The sequence below is a fragment of the Hippopotamus amphibius genome, unplaced genomic scaffold (genome assembly GCF_030028045.1).
Source record: "Hippopotamus amphibius kiboko isolate mHipAmp2 unplaced genomic scaffold, mHipAmp2.hap2 H_1, whole genome shotgun sequence".
NCBI lineage: Eukaryota > Metazoa > Chordata > Mammalia > Artiodactyla > Hippopotamidae > Hippopotamus > Hippopotamus amphibius.
The window spans coordinates 2,035,722-2,061,096 of NW_026648280.1; the positions used below are offsets into that span (position 1 = coordinate 2,035,722).

The 25,375-nt window shown below is 43.2% G+C and overlaps 1 protein-coding gene across 1 annotated transcript; it reads right to left on the reverse strand.

The window, feature by feature from the left end:
• Positions 1 to 13,140: 13,140 nt before the first annotated feature.
• On the reverse strand, positions 13,141 to 22,573 carry LOC130842944 (zinc finger protein 211-like). The gene is made up of 3 exons (XM_057719527.1): positions 22,535 to 22,573; positions 21,812 to 21,938; positions 13,141 to 15,258 (listed from the first exon to the last, which is right to left on the reverse strand). The coding sequence occupies exons 1-3, from the start codon at positions 22,565 to 22,567 to the stop codon at positions 13,859 to 13,861; spliced, it is 1,560 nt and encodes a 519-aa protein (XP_057575510.1). The 5' UTR covers positions 22,568 to 22,573; the 3' UTR covers positions 13,141 to 13,858.
• Between the last annotated feature and the right edge of the window lie 2,802 nt (positions 22,574 to 25,375).

Sequence of the window (25,375 nt, forward strand, 5' to 3'; positions counted from 1 at the left end):
CTGATGAGCCAACCTCACCTCAATTCCCTCTAAAGCTGGTAACCTCCCTCTGCTCCCCAGTGAAAAAAGACTGCTGCCACATCCTGCCTGCTGTGTCTGGACCACGGTGGGGGTGTCTCTCCAGGATCTTGCTCTGGATGACTAGGATTCCCAAACCTTTAAACCATTGATGCCTCTGTCCTTGGCTCTGGGCTCTTTCTTTGGTCTTGAGGCTAGGCAATTATTGATATATCATCCTGCCTCTGGGACAAGACCCCTTACTCTCACAGCTCAGCAGTGTCCCCAGCCTCTGCCACTCGTGCCCTGCTGTGGCACCGCTCCACAGGAAGGAAGCAGGGCCAGTGTGGTTCTTCTGCACGTATGGTGGGGTGGGTAAGCTGTGTCCAAGCAGCTATCTTCAGAAATATTGGCTGCTTTTCATGCACCCCTGAAGATAGTGCCAACAAGGGCCACCGCAGCCCCACCTGATCTCTGCCCTGGGACCGGGTTGCCTCTCCATCCATAAATCGAGTCTTTCCCTGGTCTTGACTGCCCCAGATCCAGCGACATGCTGGAGCATGGAATTAGTAGAGCCAGAGCCTTTCTTCTTCTCTGGCTGGTATGTGGAGTGAACCAGGTCACTAAAAACTGGCAGCTGCTAAAGCAGATCTCTCTCTGCCCAGCCCCAGGGCCAGGTGGGAGCATGCACACTCCTTCCAAACAGAGTCGAGAGTCCTCCAACTTTTCTACCTGTCCCACCGGTCCTCCAACCAGTCAAGGAGGCTTGCCTCCACGACATAAATCCTAGGACTGGGACACCCCGTCTGTGGCTCAACCAGCTCACTGCCCAGGCTGGGTGTCTGCCCATTCAATCTCCCATCCCCTCTGATTCCCACATCTCGACCCCAGTGCTTTTCTTCCCTACTTGCCTAATTACATGTGCAATCAGGTTTCTTTTTTATGAGTCCTTCTGCCAGTATCCACTTAGTTTTCAGTGACAACTGTTCCAACATAGATTTTTTTTTTTAGATGTATTTTTGATGTGCTCATGAGGGGGAAGTGAGCCCATGCCCTCTTACTCTGCCACTTAGATTTCTTCTCAGCTGGTGGAAAATCTTTTACTGCTAGGTCTGGCCTCTGTGATCATCAGTTTTCACGCTGGAGAAAGGGCTCATTAATGCAGTGAATGTGGAAAATTTTTTACCTACAAATTAGTTTCCCTTGCACATCAGAGAGTTCACATTGGAGAAAGGCCTTATGAGTGTAGTGAATGCGGGCAATCCTTTAGTTGAAGCCAGTACCTCAGTACCCATAGGAAAATCCACACTGGAGAAAAGCCTTATGAGTGTAAGGAATGTGATAAATCTTTTAAACAAGGATTCAACTTTGTTCAACATCAGAGAGTTCACGCTGAAGAAAGGGCCTCATGAATGCAGCGAATGAGGACGGCACTGGGGGTTGGAGGAGTTTTGGGTGGTAACAGCATGGGACGACACAAGTGCAGTCACCAAGCAGCAACTGGACCATTTCTAGGGAGGAATCTGAGGCACAGAGAGGGTGTATCTTCTAATCGTTATTTCCCAGCAATGGACAGGTATTTGGGATTCAATGTCATGTTGCCTGTTTCAGGAAAGGGGAAGTCTGGTCACTGTAATCTTCTTTCCCTTCCAACCCAGCTTTGGAGACTCAAAGAACTCCTAGTCCACCTTCTGTCCTCCCTCCTCAAGAGTCCTGTTCATATGCTGCATTGTTTTTCTACTGGGAAGCAACATTGATGGCTTTCCTGTGAATGATCCCATTTATCTACCTGATAATGCTCTGGTCCTGCTACCTCCATGCCAAAGCATTACACTGGGTTTAGAGCAGGCAAGACTGGAGAGAAGACTTGACCTCATGATGCAGAGGCCATTGGATCACAGGGCAGAGCCCGGGTGGGGCTATGTTGGCCACTGTTGGCACTTACTCCACCAGTACATCAAAAGCAGCCCAGATTTCTGAGGGTAGCTGCTTGGCCACAGATCACCTACCCAGCCATATATGCAGAGGAACCACACAGGGCCTTCCTCCTCTGCTGTTGAGTGGTGCCAAAACAAAGCAGGAGTGCTGGAGAGGGGAGACACTGATCAGCTGTGAGAGACCAAGGGTCTTGTCCCCTAGGCAGGACAGAGAGAAGTCTGCTCTGGCTGCTGCTGAGTTTACTGTGATTGCCTCACCATGTGCCCCAGCCCAGTGCACCCCTGCCAAAGCCAAGCAAATGTGCCATGGAGCAGTCTGTGACATAACTCATAGCAATATTTTTTTTAGACTTGTCTCCTAAGGCAAAAGAAATAAAAGCACAGAATTCCCTGGTGGTCCAGTGGCTAGGGCTCCGCGCTCTCACTGCCAAGGGCCCAGGTTTGATCCCTGGTCAGGGAACTAAAATCCCACAAGCTATGTGGTGTGGCCAAAAAATAAAAAAAAATAGATAAAAGCAAAAATGAGCAAATGGGACCTAAACTTAAAAACTTTTCCACAGCAAACAGAACCATTGACAAAACAAAACAAAAAAATCTATGTAATGACATTAAATATTTGCAAATGATGACAGAGAAGGTGTTAATATCCAAAATATATAAACAGCTCATGCTACTCAATATCAAAAAACAAATAATCTCATCAAAAATGTGCAGAAGGGCTCACTCCTTCCTGCAAGAGCACCAGAATTACAACTAACTCCTGAACAATCATTGACAGAAAGACACTGGAACTCACCAAAAAAGACCCCTCACATCCAGAGACAAAGGAGAAGCCTCAATGAGATGGTGGGAGGGGCGCAATTGCGTTAAAATCAAATCCCATAAATGCTGGGTGGGTGACTCACAAACTGGAGAACAGTTATACTGCAGAAGTGCACCTGCTAAAGTGAGGGTCCTGAGCCCCACATCAGGCTTCCCAACCTGGGAGTCTAGCAATGGGAGGAGGAATCCACAGAGAATCAGACTCTGAAAGCCAGCGGGATTTGATTGCAGGACCTCCACAGGACTTGTGGAAACAGAGATTCTGCTCTTGGAGGGCACACACAAAAATGTGCTCACCAGGACCCAGGGGGAAGGAGCAGTGACCCCATAGGAGACTGGACCAGACCTACCTGCTGGTGTTGGAGGGTTGCCTGCAGAGGTGGGCGGGCAGCTGTGGCTCACCCTGGAGGAGACAGGGGCACTGGCAGCAGGGGTTTCGGGAAGTGCTTATTGCTGTGAGCCCTCCCAGAGTCCACCATTAGCCCCACCAAAGAGCCTGTGGGCTCCAGCACTAGGTGGCCTCAGGCCAAACAACCAACAAGGTGTGAACACAGCCCCACCCATTAGCAGACAAGCAGATTAAAGTTTTACTGAGCTCCGCCCACCAAATTGGATTAAAGCTTTACTGAGCTCCACCCACCCAGCCCTACCCACCATCAGTCCCTCCCATCAGGAAGCACACTGGAGGGTCCTAGATAGCTTCCTCCACAAGAGGGCAGACAGCAGTATCAAGCAGTATCAGCAGTATTTCGTCTTGTGGAACTGAAAACCACAGCCACAGAAAGATAGAGAAAATGAAAAAGCAGAGGACTTTGTACCAGATGAAGGGACAGGATAAAGCCCCAGAAAAACAACTAAATGAAGAGGAGATAGGCACCCTTACAGAAAAAGAATTCAGAATAATGATAGTGAAGATGATCCAGGACTTTGAAAAAAGACTGGATGCAAAGATCCAAAAGTTTACCAAAGACCTAGAAGAATTAAAGAGCAAACAAACAGAGATATGCAACACAATAATGGAAATGAAAAATACATTGGAAGGAACCAATAGCAGATTAACTGAGGCAGAAGGGCAAATAAGTGACCTGGAAGACAGAATGGTGATCATCACTGATGCAGAAAAGAATAAAGAAAAAAGAATGAAAAGAACTGAAGACAGCCTAAGATACCTCTGGGACAATGTTAAATGCACCAACATTCGCATTATAGGGGTCCCAGAAGGAGACGAGAGAGAGAAAGGACCTGAGAAAATATTGGAAGAGATTATAGTTGAAAACTTCCCTAACATGGGAAAGGAAATAGCTACCCAAGTCCAGGAAGCACAGAGAGTCCAAGGCAGGATAAATCCAAGGAGAAACACACCAAGACATATATTAGTCAAGTTGACAAAAATTAAAGACAGAGAAATGTTATTAAAACCAATAAGGGAAAAATGACAAATAACATACAAGGGAACTCCCATAAGGTTAACAGCTGATTTCTCAGCAGAAACTCTGCAAGCCAGAAGGGAGTGGCATGATATATTTCAAGTGATGAAAGGGAAGAACCTACAACCAAGAATATTCTACCCAGCAAGGATCTCATTCAGATTCAACAGAGAAATCAAAAGCTTTACAGACAAGCAACAGCTAAGAGAATTCAGCACCACCAAACCAGCCCTACAACAAATGCTAAAGGAACTTCTCTAAGCGGGAAACATAAGAGAAGAAAAGGACCTACAAAAACAACAACAAAACAATTAAGAAAATGGTAATAGGAACATACATATCGACAATTACCTTGAATGTAAATGGACTAAATGCACCAACCAGAAGACACAGACTGGCTGAATGGATACAAAAACAAGACCCATATATATGCTGTCTCGAAGAGACCCACTTCAGACCTAGGCACACATACAGACTGAAAGTGAGGGGATGGAAAAAGATATTCCATGCAAATGAAAATCAAAAGAAAGCTGGAGTAGCCATACTCATATCAGATAAAATAGAGTTTAAAATAAAAAATGTTACAAGAGACAAGAAAGGACATTACATAAAGATCAAGGGATCCATCCAAGAAGAGGAGATAACAATTATAAATAGATATGCACCCAATATAGGAGCACCTCAATACATAAGGCAAATGCTAACAACGATGAAAGAGGAAATGCAAGGCATAAATAGAGACACAGGTGTAGAGAACAAACACATGGACACCAAGTGGGGAAAGTGGGGAGGGTTGGGGGGAATGAATTGGGAGATTGGGACACCAAATTGTACACTCTAAATATATGCTGTTTATTGTCTGTTAACTGTATCTCAATAAAAGTTCTTTAAAAAAAAATGTGCATAAGACCTGAATAAACATCCCAAAGAAGACATACAAATGGCTAACAGGCAAACGAAAAGATGTTCAACATTACTAATTATTAGAGAAATCCAATCAAAACAACTATGAGATATCACTTTATACCTGTCAGAATGGCTGTCAGCAAAGAGTCTAAAAATAAAAGATGTTGGAGATGATGTGGAAAAATAGGGGACCCTCCTACACTGTTGGTGGAAATGTAAATTGGTGCAGCCAAGGGAAGACAATTTGGAGGTTCCTCAGAAAACTATAATTAGCACTACCATATGCTGCAGCAATTCCACTCCTAGGTATATCTCTGCAAAATATGAAAATACTACTCCAAAAAGATACACGCACCCCAAAGTTCACAGCAGCATTATTTACAACAGCCATTATATGGAAGCAAACCAAATGCCCATCAATAGAATGGATAAAGAAGATGTGGGGGGGTGCATATAAATATATATAAAATCAAACATTACTCAGCCATAAAAAGTGAAATTCCGCCATTTGCAGCAGCTTGGATTGACCTAGAGACTATTGTGCCTGGTGAAATAAGTCACACAGGGAAAGACAAATACTGCATGATATCACTTATGTGGAATTTAAAAACAATACAAATGAATGCAAATGCAAAATAGAAACAAACTCACAGGCACGGAAAACAAACTAGTGGTTACTAAAGGAGAGACGGAAGGGTGGTGGGGCAAATTAGGTGGCAAATTAGGCATATGGGATTAAGAGATACCAACTACTATGTATAAAATAGATAAACAACAGCTTATATTATATAGGACAAGGAATTATAGCCATTATCATGTAATAGCTTTTAATGGAGTGTAATCTGTAAAAATACCGAATCACTATGCGGTACATCTGAAACTAGAATAATATTGTAAATCAACTATACTTCAATTAAAAACTAAAAAATTTCAAAATTAAAAATAAATTTAAAAAGAGCAGGTGAGTTTTCTGTGGAGAATTGATAAAAGACAATATTTTCCAGATGCTACAAACCTCCAGACATTTAATTAAGGGAATTTCTATGAAAAGTGGTTTTGTATTATTTGAGATGGTCAGTCAGGTGTGGCCACAAGAAAAGACAGAGGAAAATAAATTTATTTTGCTCAGAGGTCCTAGAGGCACATGGGAAAGTCACAAGGGTGGTCATGAGACACAAGCCAGGAGTGAGGGGAGTGTTTAGGCACAGTCTCTGTTGAGGTTCTATGGGAAAGGCCTGGCAGGGCAGGAAAAACAGCTTAGGATTGCCTGGTCTGAATAACTTTGGTGGACTTTGTGCTATAGGGGTGATCTCTAGTTACTTGGTACCTGGTGATGGGATGATGAAGGAAGAGAAACATTTCCTCCTGGGGTGTTTGGCCATATGGAGGAGATTTGGCTCCAAATTGCTTAGTTTGCTTACCCCAGGAGTATGGCGCATTTGAGTATCACATGAGAAGCTAGTATATTTTGCTAGATGAGAAAGAGACAGTTACTTGGTTGCTTAACCACAGGTGCCATGTACTTTGGCCATGACCACTCTGGCCATTGATATGGGCATGGGGACTAGAACGGAAATGCCAATCAGGGCTTGTTGCAGTGCACTCTGGCAGCTCTTATAAACCAGTGGCCTACCTGAGATGAATTCTCTTCATCTGACAAACATTCTTGGATTGGGGGCAGAGAGGGTTAGAAAGTGATCATATCCCTGTGGTGCAAACAAGCATACAGTAACAACATTTTATCCCCCAGCTTCATGTTTCTTTCCGTTATACTTAACGAAAACTTTTCCAGGACACCCCTACTAGGTAATGAAGCATAAATAGATTAATTTCCGTGTAACTTGTTAAATTTTCACTCAGCTCTAGGAAGGCTGCGATATACTTGATCACCATTTTATCCCAGATTTTAGCAGAATACATTGCACGTGATAATCACCTATCTTAAAAAGAAAAGAGGGAGTTCCCTGGTGATCCAGTGGGTAGGGCTCCACATTCCCAATTCAGGGGGCCTAGGGTTTGATCCCTGGTCTGGGAACTACATCCAGCATGCATGCTGCAACTAAGAGTCCACGTGCCGCATGCCATAACTAAGACCTGGCACAGCCTAGATAGGTAGGTAGGAAGATAGGTGGGCACACAGATAGACACATAGATTATAGATAGATAGATAGATAGATAGATAGATAGATAGATAGATAGATAGATAGATAGATAGATGATAGATACATACATACATACACAAGAAAAAAACAAAGCTTTCCTTATTAAAAATAAAAAATGAACAGAAAATTAATAATTGATCCAAATGCCAAAATAAGAGAAACCTTATAGTTGTTTAACAAGAGTAGGAAAAACTTTTGTTTCTTTTTGGTGCAGAAATCAAAGAACTTAGAGACACAGGAGTCATTGCTGATAAGCACGAAGGGGCTGCAAGCTGGGAAAGATGAAGCCAGTAGCACAGAGGTGTCCATCAGCCCCTGTCCTTGATTTACAATCACAGCAACACAAAGATTCAAAATGGAAGAGCAACAGTAAAAACAGATGATGAAGCTCACCAGGATCAGGATGGTGTGTGTGTCTCTGGCCTTGTGGGAAGGCCTGGGGAAATTCTGTTGCTGTGAATGTGTTGGACTCACTGCTTGTGCCTGTGCAGGACAAAGATCATGTACCCCCTAGTCCAGATCATGAAGCCCAAACTAATATCCAGGGGAGAAAATATTAATGCATGTAATCAGCCAAGATATCTATCTGACATGACTGAGGAACAGTATACAAAATTTTTTGTATGGAGCCCTCCAGAGATCTCCATCACATGTACTGGTGGCATTACTGTAAATAAAGTATGTGATCTCCCATTGTTGTTTACTCAGTTGATCCCAAGTGTATGCCCAGGTAGCCAAGGGTCCAGGAGAGGGGGGCTGTCCTTCAGCACTGTGGCATCTGGCAGAAGACTGAGGACAGGGAAGGCCACATCTTCCTGCAGGTGGGATACACCAGAGCTCCAAGAATGGCTCCATCATGTATCAAGGACTTGATGGTCACGCTGAGTTTATGGGGTGTTGTTTTCAGGACCCAAGAAATAATGGGTAACTGGGTGCAGAGTGTCACAGGTTCAGGTCCTGTGAAAGCCTTCCTTTCCAAGAGAGTTCACTAAACACCCAGCAGTTGTTGCTCTCATGGCATGGCATGTGAAACTGAGATACGCAGCAGTTTGCACCAGGAGCCCCTGGGCTACTTACTGCCATCCTGGGCCCAGAGACTCTAGGAAGCATAGGAGGAGGGGACCAGAGCTTCCACCAAGGAGTCTCCAGGAGGCACAAAAAGAAGTGCCTGTTAGGGACTTCCCTGGTGGTCCAGTGGTTAAGACTCCACCTCCCAATGCAGGGGGCATGGGTTTGATCCCAGGTCAGGGAACTAAGATCCCACATACTACATGGTGTGGACCAAAAAAAAAAAAAAAAGTGCCTGTTGTATGGCTGGCCATCTGAACTGACTCTAGGGCTTTTTGTTGTAAAGGCCCTAAAGTGGGCTGATTTTTGGGTGACTGCATAAACAGGCCTTAGTAGTCAATGGAGAATATGTTGTCTGGAAGCCACAGAGATCCAATAGGTTTGGCCTGTCTGACTGATGGAAGCTGTCAAAATCAGAAGTTGCCCTCTGACAACATCAGCAATAGCAGAGCCCTTAGGCACCCTGGATAAAGCTAATAAGTTCTCTGGGGTGGCATGAGGCTGAAATGTGTGGGGCAGTAGCCTATATGCTCTCTGCAATCACGACCATAAATGTATCTCCTGCACCAGTGTCTAGCAAATCCCCTCACAAGGGGATGTCAACAACGTAGCGGAATATTTGGGACAGCTGGATCCAATTTAAGTTCTTGTCAGTTGAGGTTGTATGTGATGGCTGAACCTCTGAGGTATTCCACAGGCAACTAAGTAAAGGTGTATAGTATTGAGTACCTGTGTAGGTGAAGAGGCTGTTGAAATAGGCACTGAGTAGAACACATGTAAGAGGAAAACATTGGCCTGTGAAGATTGAATGGCACGTTCATTTGAATTACGTGAGGTATAGGGGTCGCAACGGATGGGACCAGGTTATCAGTAATTCACCATGAGATGCCATTCCTCCTAGGACACTTAATATCTATGGTAGTGTCTCAGATGTAAACAAAATTGGTTACTTCTCATTTCAAGTTAATAAACCTGATTTGTAATGTTAAACATATTTTTTGATATGTTTTCAAAATGATTTCTGGTCTTTTTATTTTCTCACTTGATTGATTAAATTGTGTTATTTTTTGCCGACTACATCCCTTTGTTATTTTGTGTTTTAATTTATTTGGAATTATATGTCATGTAAATACATACAAGGATAAATTTAACAAAACGCTTTCCTCCCCACCTGTATTTTAAGTCTGAAAGGAAACACATTTATGGCCATAGATCCTTCCGGAGACATCTGGATTTACTTACGTACAGTACAATCTGTCCTCACCCCATCAATCTGAATTCCTGGCTGTTTGATTCATTCCTACAGTGCTCTTTTAGCCCCTGCCAGACCCCTGCAGACATCTGCGTGATTGTAGATCCAGAGACGTGCTCTTCAAGGTCCAACCCTGGACTTAGCTGGCAGTCCAGTGGTTAAGACTCCACACTCCCAATGCAGGGGGCACAGCTTCAACCCCTAGTTGAGGAACAGAGATCCCATGTGCCGCACGGTGCAACCAAAAAAAAAAAGAAAAAGAAAAAAAAGGTCCAATCCTGGATCTCTGAATGATAGACAGCTATCTTCTTACCAAAACATTAGCGCTAATTGAACTTGTTACTATAGAATGTATGAAATATGGACAACTGACACGTGATAGAGAAAAACAGACTTCAATAAATCCTAGTTTAGATGCACTGCATAACTTTAGAAATTAGGGGCTAAAATTTGCTATTCATAAATATTGATAATACTGAGAATGCTACAGCATAACTCTTTAAACATGAAGTATGCTCCCTTGTTTTCGAATTATTGAAATTCTCAATCACTTACAGAACCCTAATCATTATAAATTATGTTGGTTTACTTATGAATTTTCTGTCAACAAGAACAAATACACAAACTTCCCAAGGGTTCATACCAAAAAGAGTATGGTTTTGACTCCAAAATAAACTGTTGGAAAAACTGCATCTCAAATTTTAATTGAATATGCATTCTTTCTGATCCTTTGTGAGGCAAACATCCTCAGAGTTTTTTTTTTTTTTTTTTTCTTTCCTCAAGAATTGCCTGTACTTCAAATATCTTGCCTGTTCTGTTTGTTTCTTGAACAGCTGAAGGTATTTAACTGAATAATTTAACTGAACAAGTGCCATTATTATAGATTGTTTTTTGTTTCCAATGAAAATTTTGGTTTCAGAGGTGTAAGCATTTATTAAAATATCAAAATGTACACACTAAATATGTGCAGTCTATATGTTCATTCAATTATACCTTAAACAGATATTCAAAACTTGTCACCTCCTAATAATTTTACTGTTTTATTATTATCTGTGTTCCACAAGTTATTTGTAGCTACTGGATCAGTAAGGTGGAATTAGAATGATATACCTCTATCAACTCTTCCCAACTCCATGTTCCATGACCACCATGTTCTAGTTTAAAATTGGCCACAGTGGGAGTATTTGTATCAGGAAAATTAGAAAACACTACAGACCTGGACTTCATTATATTATTGAAAGTCTACATTAAAGAATATGTGAATAATGCAGATTAAATTTAAAGTACATGGTGTATGTGGTAATTACATAGAGAGCACGCAAAAAATTGAGGATAAAAATGAGCAATTTATTTGTTAACAGAAAGAAAAATAGGCAAAAGATTTGAACAGACATTTTACCATGAAGATATACAGATGGCAAATAAACCATGAAAAAAATGCTCAATATCATGAATCCTTTGGGAGATGCAATTAAAACTACTACTTCCTTAAATTAAAAATTTAAGGAAATTCAAAAGACTGACCATACCAATTATTGGCAAGAATGTGGAAGCATTTTACATGCTCCTGGTGGGTATGTAAAAGCAAACAACAATTTTAGGTCACAGTTTGGCAGTTTTACAAGTCAAAATTCACCTATTCTATGACTCAGGCATTACACTTTCAGTTACTAACACAAGGCAAGTGAAAATACATACATACATATATACATGCATACTTACAGAATTACACACAAATATTCTAGCACCTTTATTTACAATAGCCAAAACTGGAAACAACCCAAGCGACCATATACCAGATAATTGGATAAACAAATAATGTAAGTATAGAAAAGATACTACTCAGCAGTAAAAAGAATGAACTAGTTATATACGGATCACTGAAGAATCTCAGAGTATTTATGAATCATGAATGAAACAGAAAAAAACATCCCAAAGTGAACATTTCATGAACAAAATCATATAAAATTCTTAAAAAAAAATGGTACTGATGAACCCAATGACAGGACAGTAAGGATGCAGATGCAGAGAATGGACTGGAGGACATGGGGTTGCGGGGGCAGGGGAACCTGGGACGAAGTGAGAGAGTAGCATAAACATATATATACTACCAACTGTAAAAAAGACAGCTAGTGGGAAGTTGCTGTATAACAAAGGGAGATCAATTCGATGATGGGTGATGCCTTGGAGGGCCAGGATGGGAGGGTGGGGGGGAGTTGCAGGAGGGAGGAGATATGGGGATATGTGTATAAATACAGCTGATTCACTACTTTGGTGTACCTCATAAGCTGGTACAAGAGTGTAAAGCAATTATATTCCAATAAAGAGTTAAAAAAATCATAAAAATTTCTAGAAAATACAAACTAATTTACTATAAATAAAAGTACATCAATGGTGGCCTGTAGGCTGGAGAGAAGACGGACAGATTATAAAATGGCCTGAGGAAAACTGGGGATGAGGGACATGTTCATTATCATGATTATGATAAGGCTTTGTGGTTTTATATGTATGTAAAAATTTAGATTATACACTTCAAATAAATACAGTGTATCACATGTCACATATACCTGAATAAAAACTTACAAAATGGCTCAAAAGAAAAATCTAGACCTCTCACTCTTTTCAGGTCTGGGGAACTCCCTGGCAGCCCAATGCTTAGGACTCAGCACTTTCACTTCCTCGGCCCAGGGTCCAGTCACTGGTCAGGGAACTAAGAGTCTGCAAGCCATGCAGCACAGCCCAAAAAACAAACAAAAAAACCAGGTCTGCCAATCATATATTGCCTCTCTTTTCTGATGACCTTGGAGGAGCAAGCTTGCCTTAGTGATAGCAAATACTGATGAGTAATAGATCCCTTCCCACCTGCGTTAACAGCAATGCTGGCTGGTCACAGAGCCACATTGTGGACTAAGGCATCTCCTTTCTCTCTGTGCTTGTTTCTCTGTGTAGCAATGGCCTTTAGCTGAACATCCCAGACAGGCCACAGGAATCCAGAAAACCAACAGCTTATTTCCTTTGACAGTGACCTCAGCCACAAAAGATACACTTGCATGGAGGTTCTGAGCATTTCTGGGCATCTGTGCACACTGATACTGCACAGCCACAGTCACTGGAGCATTTGTTGATGCAATTTTAGAAGGGGCACACTCCATCTACTTCATTGCAGTCTCCTCCGCTTCAGGGTTCCTTTACCAAGATGGTTCCCCTTAGCCCTACAGTCTGACAGTGGCATTAGCTAGTGAATTCTGGGGATCAGGGCATGTGGTTCTTCTGCGGGATAATTGCTGAGCATTATGTGATACTCACTGTGATTAAAAACAATTCATGTTGTTCCCAGAATCACTGGAGGTTGTCACAACTTCCTGGCTCCTCAGGGTGTTTTCTGAGCCCACAAAAAACCCTGACACCCAGTCTACAAATTAGGACCGCAAAGCCCTGCAGTCTTTCCTAGGAGACCCTGGGCAACAATGTCCATTAGGCCAAAACCAGAAAGAGCTATAGTCTTCAATCATCCTGACATGTGAAGCATGCAAAGCATGGGACCCCCACGAGAGCCATGCAGTCCTTAATGCTGGTAGGGACCAGTTGTTTTCAGATCACCTCACACAGAGAATTAAACCCCAAAACCAAAGGTGGCTTAAACATTAATGCCTTTATTATTGCAAAATGCAAAGCAATACAAGGCATACAGTTCCCAGCCTGGTGCCTTGGAGGCTGGGAAAATCCAAGAGAAGTGTCACCAGAAGCTAACATGTTCCTGAAAATGCAGTTCTTCCTGGCAAGTCACCAAGAGAACTCAGACTGGGTCAACTTGGCCCAAACTGGGTCAGGTCCATGCCCTACTTTGGAAATGAGAAGGGAATGAGGACCCCACAAGAGCTAATTAAGACTACTCATTACTTCCCCTGCAAATGGGGATGGGACAGAGGTCAGCTTCCCTGAGCAAGTTGGGAGGTAAATTTGCACATTGTGGACCTGCCAGGTGATAGAGGTGAAATGAATTCTGCCACAGCACTAGCAGTGACATAAAGCTGGTGAGGGTCCTGGGCAGGAAAGAAACTATAACAAAACTCTTTAAAGATTCTCACATACCTGGAACTTTAGGGCAATCTCCCCACTGCACATCTTCCGATGCACTAGGTGGCTCCCTCACAACTTCTGTCCTCCGGTGTAATTATATTAGAAGGAAATCGCACATCCCAGCACATCTAAGGCCTTTCACTAGTGTGAAATCTCCGGTGTTGAATGAGGTCGTATTTGCAGCTCAAAGATTTTTTCCAACACTCACTACACTCGGGACCTTTTTCCACTGTGAACTCTCTGGTGCTGAATGAGGCTAGAACTTTGACTAAAGGATTTTCCACACTTCCCACACTCATAAGGCCTTTCTCCAGTGTGAACTCTCAGGTGTTTAACGAGGTTAGATTTGCAGCTAAATGATTTCCCACATTCACTGCATTCAATAGGCCTTTCTCCAGTGTGAACTCTCCAATGGTTCTTGAGATTGGAGCTGTGGCTAAATGATTTTCCACAGTTCCCACACTCATAAGGCCTTTCTCCTGTGTGGATTTTCCGATGTGAACTAAAGCTGGAGCTTTGCTTAAAGGATTTTCCACATTTACTGCACTCATAAGGCCTTTCTCCAGTATGAAGCCTCCTGTGGTGAATAAGGCTGGAGCTTCGGCTAAAGGATTTTCCACATTCACCGCATTGATGAGGCCGTTCTCCAGTGTGGACTCTCTGGTGGTAAATGAGACTAAAGTTTTGGCTAAAAGACTTGCCACATTCACTGCACTCATAAGGCCTTTCTCCAGTGTGGACTCTCTGATGTTGAATGAGGTTAGACCGTTGACTAAAAGACTTTCCACATTCACTGCACTCATAAGGTTTTTCTCCTGTGTGAACTTTCCTATGGCTATTGAGGCTGTAGCTCTGGCTAAAGGATTTTCCACATTCGCTGCACTCATAAGGCCTTTCTCCCGTGTGCACTCTCTGATGTATAATGAAGCTGGAGAGGTAGGTAAAGAATTTCCCACATTCACGGCACTCATAAGGCCTTTCTCCAGTGTGGACTTTCTGGTGCTGAATGAGGTTACATCTTCGGGTACAGGTTTTTCCACATTTGCTGCACTCATAAAGCCCTTCTCCAGTGAGGACTCTTTGGTCTTCAACCAGTGTATCTGTGCAGTTGAAGGCTTTCTTCCATTCTCCCCAGATCTGATGCCTTTTTCCACTGTGAAAGACAGCCTCACACTCATTACTCTTGTTTGGCTTCTTCTCAGTGTGAATGGCCTGTTGATGGAAAAATCTCATGCTGGCTAAGAAGTCTTTCCCAATCTCCCCACAGGAAAAGGATTTCCCTGACATGTGGGTTGTGTAGCTCTTTATAAACAAGGCTCTGTCCCCAGAACTTCTGATGGGTATCTCTCTAATGTGCTGCCCGCAGTACTGTTGAAGGTTGGCAGAGAAATAGAATTGTTTCCCATACGTGTACGGTTTCTGCCCAAGATGTGTTCCTTGGTGCTCAGGCAAGAGCAAAATATCTCTCAAGACTGGGCCACACATCTCAAAAGGCTGGGCCTTCTGGGGAGGTGTTTCTGCCTTGAGAGTCCTGATCTGTGACACTCCTTCTTCAGAAATGCTCTGTTCAGGAGGTTCCTCCTTGTCTTCCACTCCATACCAACAACCTGAAAAAGTGATGGTGAAAAATATGTTAACCTTATTGAGGAGGGCAAAACAATCACAAATGTAACTTGACACATCAAAGAACCAGTCCATGAAACTGTTTTCAGGAAAAGGAAGTCAGGGTCAGCTTGAGGAAGCAGCTGTTGTGTACCACTGGGTCCCTAAGATCACAGGATGGTGCAGGCCTCACCAGGCACAAGACACGAGGAAAGGGTGTGGCTCAGGGGGAAAAGCATGTTCTGCAGGTCATTCTTCTATCAATGGTTTTTAGCAGGATTATATCTGCTGATGACATATGATGCTGTGCAGAAGTCCAGTCCAGTCCCAGAAAAGTCTGACTGGAACAAAGATAACAGGTGTTTAAGGATTATTAGATTCATGCACACCTTAGGACACTACAAAGTGGGAAGACACTGAGGGAACAGTGTGAGGAATGAGTGAGGTAAGCAGTCCAGAGAGGTGGGGAATAGTCTCAGCTGGAATCAGAAAATAATGACGAGCAAAAATGACAAGTCAACAAAGTGTTAAGAATGGAGAAGGGAAAGTAGGAAAGTAGATGTGAGGTGTCACCACTGGCAATGGCACCAAAACACAAAACAGGACATGTTCTTGGTATGAAAAAAGAATCTGTCTACCAAGAATTCTATACCAAAAAAAATTCAAAACTGAGGGAGAAATTAAAACATCACAGATAAACCAAAGCTGAGGGAGTTCTTTTTAGTTGCTATGTCCTGCAAAAAATGAAATTTTTTTTAAAAATGTAAATTTATTTATTTATTTTATTGGCTGTGTTGGGTCTTTTTTGCTGTGCACGGGCTTTCTTGAGTTGTGGTGAGAGCAGGCTACTCTTCATTGTGGTGCATGAGCTCCTCATTGCTGTGGCTTCTCTTGTTGTGGAGCACAGCAGGGGTTCTAGGCGCATGGGCTTCAGCAGTTGCAGCACATAGGCTCAACAGTTGTGGCTCACGGGCTCTAGAGCGCAGGCTCAATAGCTGTGGCGCACAGACTTAGTTGCTCCGCAGCATGTGGGATCTTCCTGGAACAGGGATCGAACCTGTGTCCCCTGCATTGGCAGGCTGATTCTTAACCACTGTGCCACTTAGGAAGCCCCAAAAATGAAATACTCTTTATAATATTTTAATATATATAAAATTCTAATATTAACAAGTAATATTAAATGTTAAAGGGACTTCTTCCAGATTAAATGAAAGAACACTAGTTAGTAAACAAAGAACAAAGGTCTCAGACAAAGTTAAATACACAGACAATTATAAAATCACTTTTTTTTTTGGCTGCTAGGAATCTTAGTAGAGGCATGCAAGATCTTTTTGTTGCAGTGCTCAGGCTCTTTGTTGTGATGCACGAGCTTCTCTCTAGTTGTGGCATGTGGGTTTCTCTCTCTCTAGTTGTGGTGTGGAGGCTCCAGAGTGCATGGGCTCTGTAGTTTGCAGCACAAGGGCTCTCTGACTAAGCTGCGCAAAGCTCAGCAGTTGAGGCACACCAGCTTAGTTGCCCCACGGCATGTGGGATCTTAGTTCTATGACCAGGGATCGAACTCAAGTCCCTCCCCATTGGAAGGTGAATTCTTTACCACTGTACCACCAAGGAAGTCCCATAAAAACACTTTTATAATAACTTGAGTTTATAACTCCACTTGATGTTTTCTATAATATTTAAGAGATTAATGCATAAAAAACAATTACTGGTCTAAGTTTTTGGATATACAACATATAAAGATATAATTTTGCAACATCAATAACTGAAAGGGGTGGGGCCATGCTAACCATAGAAGCTAAGCATTTTGTTAAAATAATGGGTTTTTAAAATTAATTTTTATTGAAGTATACTTAATTGTTAGTTTCTACTGTACAGCAAAGTGAATCAGTTATACATATACATAAATTCACTCCTTTTTAGATTCTTTCCCCATTTAAGTATATATATATAAGTATATATAGTACTGAGTAGAGTTCCCTGTGCTATACAGTAGGTTATCATTAGTTATCTTTTTTACATGTCATAATGCATATATGTCAATCCCAATTTCCCAATTTATCGCTCCACCCCCTTTCACCCTTGTTAAAATATTGCTGAAGCTAAAAATGGTATAAATTCAAATAATATGTTATAATTTTAGCGTGGTAAATGTAATCTCCATGGTAACTTCAAAGAAAAAAATAGCTATAGAAAGTACACAGAGGAAATGACAAAAAATTTAAACATTTCACTACAAAAAAATCAGCTGAACATAAAAAACAGTAATGTGGGAAACAAGGGACAAGACTTCCCCATACCTCAATACATGCAGATTTTTCCATCATTTCCCTTTTGATTGCAAATATCTCAGTAGAAAGAAGTGATGATCAAAATAACCGTCCCTCAATACTGGGGTGCTGGCTCCTACTCTGGGTTCAGATCATGTCCCTCAGTGCTAGGCCTCCTTTATGTTCGCCTAGTCATTCAAGTTGGGGGAAAATAATTAGATCTCATGAACAGGCTCAGATGTATGTTAATGGAGAAACACATTACAGACCAGACATTTCTTATATCCAATTGTCACACAAGCATTGTACATGTGCTTTTAGTAGCAGACTTAAAGCAAGCAGTGTCACACTTCACATGACATATTGTGTCAGTGTCACACACTCTGTGACAATTTCACTAGATAATTTTCTTTCCATCCAGAACATCAGGGCAAAAGTATGGCTAACACAATAAGTTTCATAAATACAGACCTCAATTAAGAGAACTAGAATTTAATATCCACTAAAACATAGTCTTTTTTTCCCTCCTTGAAATTACCCTCATCTCCACCAAACACAGCCAAATCAAACCTAATTTGTTTGCAAAACAAGTGTGGTCAATTGACCACCTAGGCTCCTCCAAACTGGCTGTGATGGAATTCCTCAGAAGTGTCACTCTGAATTCCCAAAAGGCCTCTCAAGGCCAGGAAAGCCATGCCAAAGGCCTGCCATTAGATTCTGCCTTGGTGGATTTTTCTCTTCTATAAGTCCCCAAAATATTGAGATTCCTGCACATGCCAAGAGACGGTCTTTTCCATTCCCCTGATAAGGCTGCTCGGAACCCAAGAGTCCCCAATTTCTGAAGGACCAGCAGAGAGAAAAGAAAAATGTTTCAATTCTACCCACAAGTGTAGTTTACCCAATTGCTGTAAGTCATACCTAACTTGAGGGGAAGGGCTTCCCTCTACACGTACAAAGCAAGGTCCTGGATCGACACCCTACTGCATGCGGCAGATGGCAGGCAGGACATGGCGGCAGTCTTGCACATATAGTCTTATATTTCTATACACAAACAATGAACAATCAGAACAGGAAACTAAGAAAAGAATAACATTTATAAAAGTATCTATCAAAAGAATAAAATACTTAGAAATAAACTTAACCAAGGAAATAAGACTTGTACACTAAAAACTACAAAACACTGCTTAAAAAAAACTAAAAACAATAAATAGAAAGACTTCTACACTTATAAATTGGAAGACTTATTTTTGAAGATGTCAATACGACCCTCAAGCCATCTACAGACTCAGTGCAATCCCTATCTAAATTCCAATAACGTTTTCTGCAGTAATAGAAAAATTCATCCTAAAATTCATTTGGAATCTCAAGTGACAACAAATAGCCAAAACAAGCCAAAACAATCTTGAAAAAGAACAAAGTTGGAGAAGTCACACTTCTAAATTTCAAATATCACTGTGAAGCTACACTAATCAAAAGTGTGATACTGGAGCCAAGGCAGACATACAGACTAATGGCGTACAATAAAGAGCTAACAAATAAATTCTCACATGTAGGGTCCAATGATTTTCAACAAGGAGGCCAAGACCATTTGATGGGGAAGGACAGACTTCAACATATGATGCTGGGAAAACTGAATATCCACATGCATAAGAATTAAATTGGATGGACACCAGGCACATAAATTAACTCGAAATGAATCAAAGATCTAAACTTAAGAGCTACAACTACAAACCTCTTAAAAGAAAACAGAGGAAAAGCTTCATGACACTGCATTTGGCAATGATTCCTTGGATATGACATCAAAGGCACAAGCAAAAAAGGAAAAATAAACTGGACTTCATCAAAATGAAAAGCTTTGGTACATCAAACGATGCTATGAATATAGTAAAAAGGCAACTTACTGAATGGGAGAAACTATTTGCAAATCACATATCTGATAAAGAATTAATATCCAGGATATATAGAGAATTCCTAAAATTCAAAAACAAAAATATCAAGGAACTTGATTCAAAAATTGGCAAAAGGGCTTCCTAGGTGGCGCAGTGGTTAAGAATCCGCCTGCCAATGCAGGGGACATGGATTCGATCCTTGCTCCAGGAAGATCCCACATGCCGTGGAGCAACTAAGCCCGTGAGCCACAACTACAGAGCCTGCACTTTAGAGCCTGTGAGCCACAACTATTGAGCCCATATGCTGCAACTACTGAAGCCCACGCACCTAGAGCCCGTGCTCCGCAACAAGAGAAGCCACGGCAATGGGGAGCCTGCCCACCACAACGAAGAGAAGCCCCCACTCACTGCAACTAAAAGAAAGCCCACGCACAGCAAAAAAGACCCAACACAGTCAATTAAATAAATAAATAAATTTATTAAAAAAAAAAATTGGCAAAAGACTTGAACAGACATTTCTCCAAAGAAGATATGCAAATGGGTAACAAGCACATGAAAAGATGCTCAACATCAACAGTCATTAGGGAAATGCAAATCAAAACACTATGCTAGGACTTCCTTGATGGTGCAGTGGTTAAGAATCCACCTGCCAGACTTCCTAGGTGGCGCAGTGGTAAAGAATCTGCCTGCCAATGCAGGGGACACGGGTTCGAGCCCTGTCCTGGGAAGATTCCACGTGCCATGGAAAAACTAAGCCCATGCACAACTATTGAGCCTGTGCCCTAGAGCCTATGAGCCACAACTACTGAGCCCATGTGCCATAAACATTGAAGCCCATGAGCCTAGAGCCGTGCTCCACAACAAGAGAAACCACTACAATGAGGAGCCTGCCCACCACAATAAAGAGTAGCCCCCACTCGTGGCAACTAGAGAAAGCCCGTGTGCAGCAACGAAGACCCAACGCAGCCAATAAATAAATAAATAAATTTATTAAAAAAAAAAAAAAAGAATCCACCTGCCAATGCAGGGAACACAGTTTGAGCTCCGGTCCAGGAAGATCCCACATGATCCGAAGTAACTAAGCCCGTGCGCCACAACTACTGAGCTTGTGCTTTAGAGCCTGAGAGCCACAACTACTGAAGCCCAAGGCCTAGAGCCCATCCTCTGCAACAAGAGAAGCCACCACACTAAGAAGCACCGCAATGAAGAGTAGCCCCTCCTCACCACAACTAGAGAAAGCCCAAGTGCAGCAACAAAGACCCAATGCAGCCAAAAATAAATTAATTAAAAACAAAACAAAACAAAACACTATGATACCACTTCACACCAATTAGCATGGTTTCCAACCAAAAAAAAACAGGAAAGAAGTGTTGGCAACGCTGGGAGAAATTGGAACTTTTGCACAGCTGTAATTTTAATTCTATTAAAAATTGAATTATCATAAGATGAAGCAATTCCAGTTTTCCGTATATACCCAAAAGAACTGAAGCAGGAGCACTAAATGATATCTGTACAGCCATGTTCTACACAAGAGCCGCAACGTGGAAGCACTCAAGTGTCCACTGATGGAATAATAGGTAAACAAAATGTGGTACATACATAAAGTAGAATATTATTCAGGCTTAAAAAGGAAGGAAATTCTGACACATGCTACAACACAGACAAACCTTGAAGATACTATGCTAAATCAAAAAACCCAAACCAAAAAAAAAGAGAAAGAAACCAAAAAAACACTGATGATTCCACCCATATTAGACACTCAGAATAGTCAAATTTGCAGATACAAAACGCAGAATGGTGACTGCCAGTGGTTGGGGGAAGTTACTGTTTAATGGGTGCAGAGTTGCAGTGTGTAAGATGAAAAACTTCTGTGGATGCAAGACTGTGATGGTTGCATAATGAGAATTATGAAATGCCACTTAGCGGTGGTAAATATTTGGTTTTGTATAATTTGCCAAAACTAAAATAAAGTAAAAACACCCTTAGCAAAAGATCTCTCAAGAACATCTGCGTAAGCAGTGACTATGTAAGTGACTACACTTCCAGGCACAGTCAGGCAAAAATAATTGTAAGCTATAGGATGGGAGCGATACTAGGGTGCCATGGAACTAGACACTCACCCAGTGAGGGAGAGGGCAAGACAGGTGGGATCCATTAGGCTGACCTAAAGAACACTGATACAGGATCCTTCCCTGTGAAGCTTTGGGCAGTAGATGCTGGAGTAATAATGGTCAGAAGTAGGCACACACTCAGCTCAGCCCTTTTACCCAACCACAGCATATACCTAGGCAACTGGAGAAGGAAACATGGTGTCCATGGTTTAGATGGAGATATTCCTGACCCTGGAGAAAACAGAAAGGCAGAGCCTTGCCCAGGGCATACATCCGGGTGTAAGAGCTTACCCAGTGAGGATGTAAGTGCCAAGTTCTCCAGCATCACATCCTGGTACAGGCATCTCTGAGTCTCATCAAGGAGAGCCCATTCCTCCCAGGAGAAGTACAAGGCCACATCCTCAAAGGTCACACTGCCCTGCCAGAAGAGAGACAGATGAAACTATCAGCAGTCTCCCTCCAGAAGACCCACAATCCATTTCTTCACACATCTACCCCATGTCCATCCACCTCCTAAGATCTCAGAGGAGATTCCAGACCCTGGTGCCACTGGTGTCTGCTCCCTACTCCCTTAACCACTGTGTTCACTCTGCTGTCCACTCTGCAAACAGCTAGAGCATTAAGACCCAGAAGAGAGCACCTCCCTCATCTGATCCAGATGTCCCACAGAACAGATGCCAAATCTCACAGGCAGTCATTCCAAGTCTGACTTTTAGTCCCCACACCCACTTTGTTCTCAACAGAAAGGAAGGAGACCTGCAATTCCCTGAACCAGCCTTAGCCTCACCTCCAAGCATCTTTTCTTTTTTTTTTTTTGTGATAAGCTTCCACATCTTTTTCCATTGGTGGCTCGATAGGGGAACCCCTCAACTCGACTAAGGACCCTGAGCTAGGATTCCCTAAGGTCCCCACACATAAAGGCTGGGAAAATGGTAGGTGACAAATCTCATTACACCACAGATTTGGAGAAAACAGGGGTTGGGACCAGTGAGAGATGCGGACACATCCACTTACCTGATTAGGTTCCAAAAGCACTTCTGCAGCCATAGAAATCTGTGGGAAGAGGCAGGTCTTAGAGGGATGCGAGCATTGTCATTTCCTAGGAGCTCTGACCTAGGCCTTCCCCGCACCCCTGGGGGGGCCCCCGAGCCACGTCACCTCGGGCGCACCTTCTAACCTCTATATTGACTCTCAGCAGTTGGGTGTCCTTAGGGAAAAAAACCAAATTCCCTCCGCCTCAATGTCCGCAGCAGCCCTACAATTTGTTCTTCCGTTCAACAGACTCTGGGGAGATTTTTCAAACCTAACTTAGATCATGTCTCTTTTCCTCAAAATTTTCCATGCCTCCAAAGGCCCCCAGAAAGCAGGGACAACTCCTCAAGCTGCCACTGCAGGTGAGACTCTACCCACACTGTGTTCCCTGCAGGAGCAACACGGGCCCCAGGTTTCCCGAATCCTCGCGTCTCGGTCCCACCTCCAAGCCTTTGCCCCTGCCGGTCCCTCCGCCCGTCACCGTCTCCCGCGCGCCCTCACACCGTCGGTCAGAAACAGGGCCCCACCCACGAGCGCCTCACCCCCCGGGACACCGCGGCCGGGGCTGCGGGCACGTGAGCAGGCGCCCCGCACGCGGGGCTTCAGCGCCTGGTGGGGTGAGGGCGGAGCCGGCCCGGCGGATAAGCGTCTACCGGAGGCGGGTCCCTCAGCGCCGCGGGCGCCAGCGAACTCTGTGGACGGAGCGGGGCCGGGAGCGGACAGCCGAGCGTCCCGGGCGGACCCGGCACCAACGTCTGCAGGCCGACCTCGCAGGCGGCGATGTGCCCGACTCTAGAATCGCCTCTAGTCACTGGGCACACAGCCTCTTCTCACGCCTTCTCTGTCTGTCACCTCAGCCCCTACCCTGCGCGCTCTCTCGGCCTTCTGACCCCGAGAACTGCCGAAAAGACCGCCACGAAAACACCGGAATTCCCGCCTTCACCCAGTGCGCCCGCCCAGAAATGCCCAAATCCTGGATGTTCATTGGATGCTCTGCGCTGCCGCTCAGCGCATAGCTTTCTGGGTAATGAAGTTCCTGCTGCCACACAGGCCCGCAGGAGGGCTCCTTTGCTGGAATCTCCCAGGGAAAGGGTCAAGGCATCCCCTGGGGCTCCTCAGACTTGACCTCGCAGCTCTTCTAGGTCAGGGATAAGCTTCGCTTCCTCTTAAAGGGGGGAAGGCCAATTTCTGGGGAGTCCGAAGTGCGTTTAGAAAGCCTTCAATGCTATTGATGGCTGAAGTGTTTAGATATTAATTCCGATTCCGTGTAGCGGTCTCTAGTGAACATGCCCTGGTAGATGCAAGTGACTGTACATTATCTTACTGTCCTTTAAATGTACAAAGACTGAGGCGTTAAAGTCATTTTTGTGAGTTTTAGTAGCTTTTGTTCGGGACTTTGAAGAAACAAAAGGTCACCAGGGCCATAGTAGACAAGCTAGAGGAGGCATATTGGTCAGCTCTGAGGAAGATGAATATGGTGGGGTCTGGGCCTCTCCTTCCTGTCAGTCAATGGTTGTGCCCAACTGAGTGAGAAACACCGTCTTATCCATAAAACATTAAGTTATTTTATCTAAAAAACATAAAAGTATTTTCCACATGCACATTCTTTTTTGTAATATAAAGTTGACAGTTTTTCATGTATGAAATATCACATTAGCTATTGTTTATCAAAGAGTACTGTAACCCAAAGTAGGGTCCAGCTGCTCTCTGCTCAAAAGCCAATAAAGAGGCCAAGTTGGTGGAAAGGAAAGTTTGCTTTATTTTGGGTGCTGGCAACCAGGAGGGACGGCCGACACCTGTCCAAAGGCCAACTCCCATCCCCTTCCCTGACAATCAAGGGGCAAGAACTTTTATAGGTGGAGGGAAGGGGCTACAGGCAGAAACAGCACAGTCAGCTCTGACGGTCATCTTGAAATTGGTCATCGGTGGCCTGACCAGTGTCATCTTCGTTGTTTTAGGTACAGTTACTCTTCAGTTCCAGGGTCGTTTGTTTCCATTTCTTTGAGGCCAGTTCTCAGAATTGAAGCAGCTTCTGTCATGGCTACAGCCTGGTCATCATGTAGTTAACTTCATCCTACCTGGCCGGGGTAGCTGGGGTGGGATGGGGGTGGGGGTGGTTTCAGTATCTACAAGACAGCTCACAGGATATGGTTCAGAGTGTTATCTATAGCCCTTGAGGAGGAACTAAAGGTCCTTGACTTCACTTAATGACTAAACTGTTATTATTTGGTCTCCTTTGACTGTTTTCTGTTGTTTCTGCATTTTCTCACTTCTCTGATTAAACTTCTTTGGCTAAAGTTTTTCCACAGACAAAATGCAGGCTGAGGACATGGGGGTAGGAGCAAGGACCATAGGGTCCTGATCCATTTCAGTACTACTCTCTGTACATTTATAAAATAGAAATTTGTTAAAAAACAAAATTCGAGTGAGTATGTGTTAAAGATCTCAATGCTTTAGTGAATGATTGGAATCTGGCAGCATCACAACTGGCAAGTAGAGACGAGCTCCGAAGTGCCACAGAAAGAGAAAGATTTTTAAAGGCAACACACGGAAGTCATAAACAGGAAAAAGGACTACTTCACATGAGGTCATTTCCCTTTTGAGAAAAAGGTTCCTTTAAGGTGGGTTGCCTCATCTTCCTTTGAGAGGTGGAGAGAATTACATTTCTGGGGAAGGTTGTAACATCAGTTATTTTAGATATTAAGTCTGGCTTTGTCACGACTCCACTTAGAGCCTGTTGTTTCTTGTTTTACAAAGTAAAAAGTGTGATCATTCTATGTCATGGAGAAAAGCAGTGTTTATGCCGTGGTAACTTTTTTGAAT

Bases quoted from the DNA above. Each gene is read 5' to 3' on its own strand.
- LOC130842944 (XM_057719527.1), bottom strand. From the start codon at position 22,567: ATGGCTGCAGAAGTGCTTTTGGAACCTAATCAG. The intron at 21,939-22,534 runs GTAAGTGGATGT...CTCTTCTGGCAG, and splicing joins TGCTTTTGGAACCTAATCAG to GGCAGTGTGACCTTTGAGGA. The intron at 15,259-21,811 runs GTAAGCTCTTAC...TCACTTTTTCAG, and splicing joins GGCACTTACATCCTCACTGG to GTTGTTGGTATGGAGTGGAA.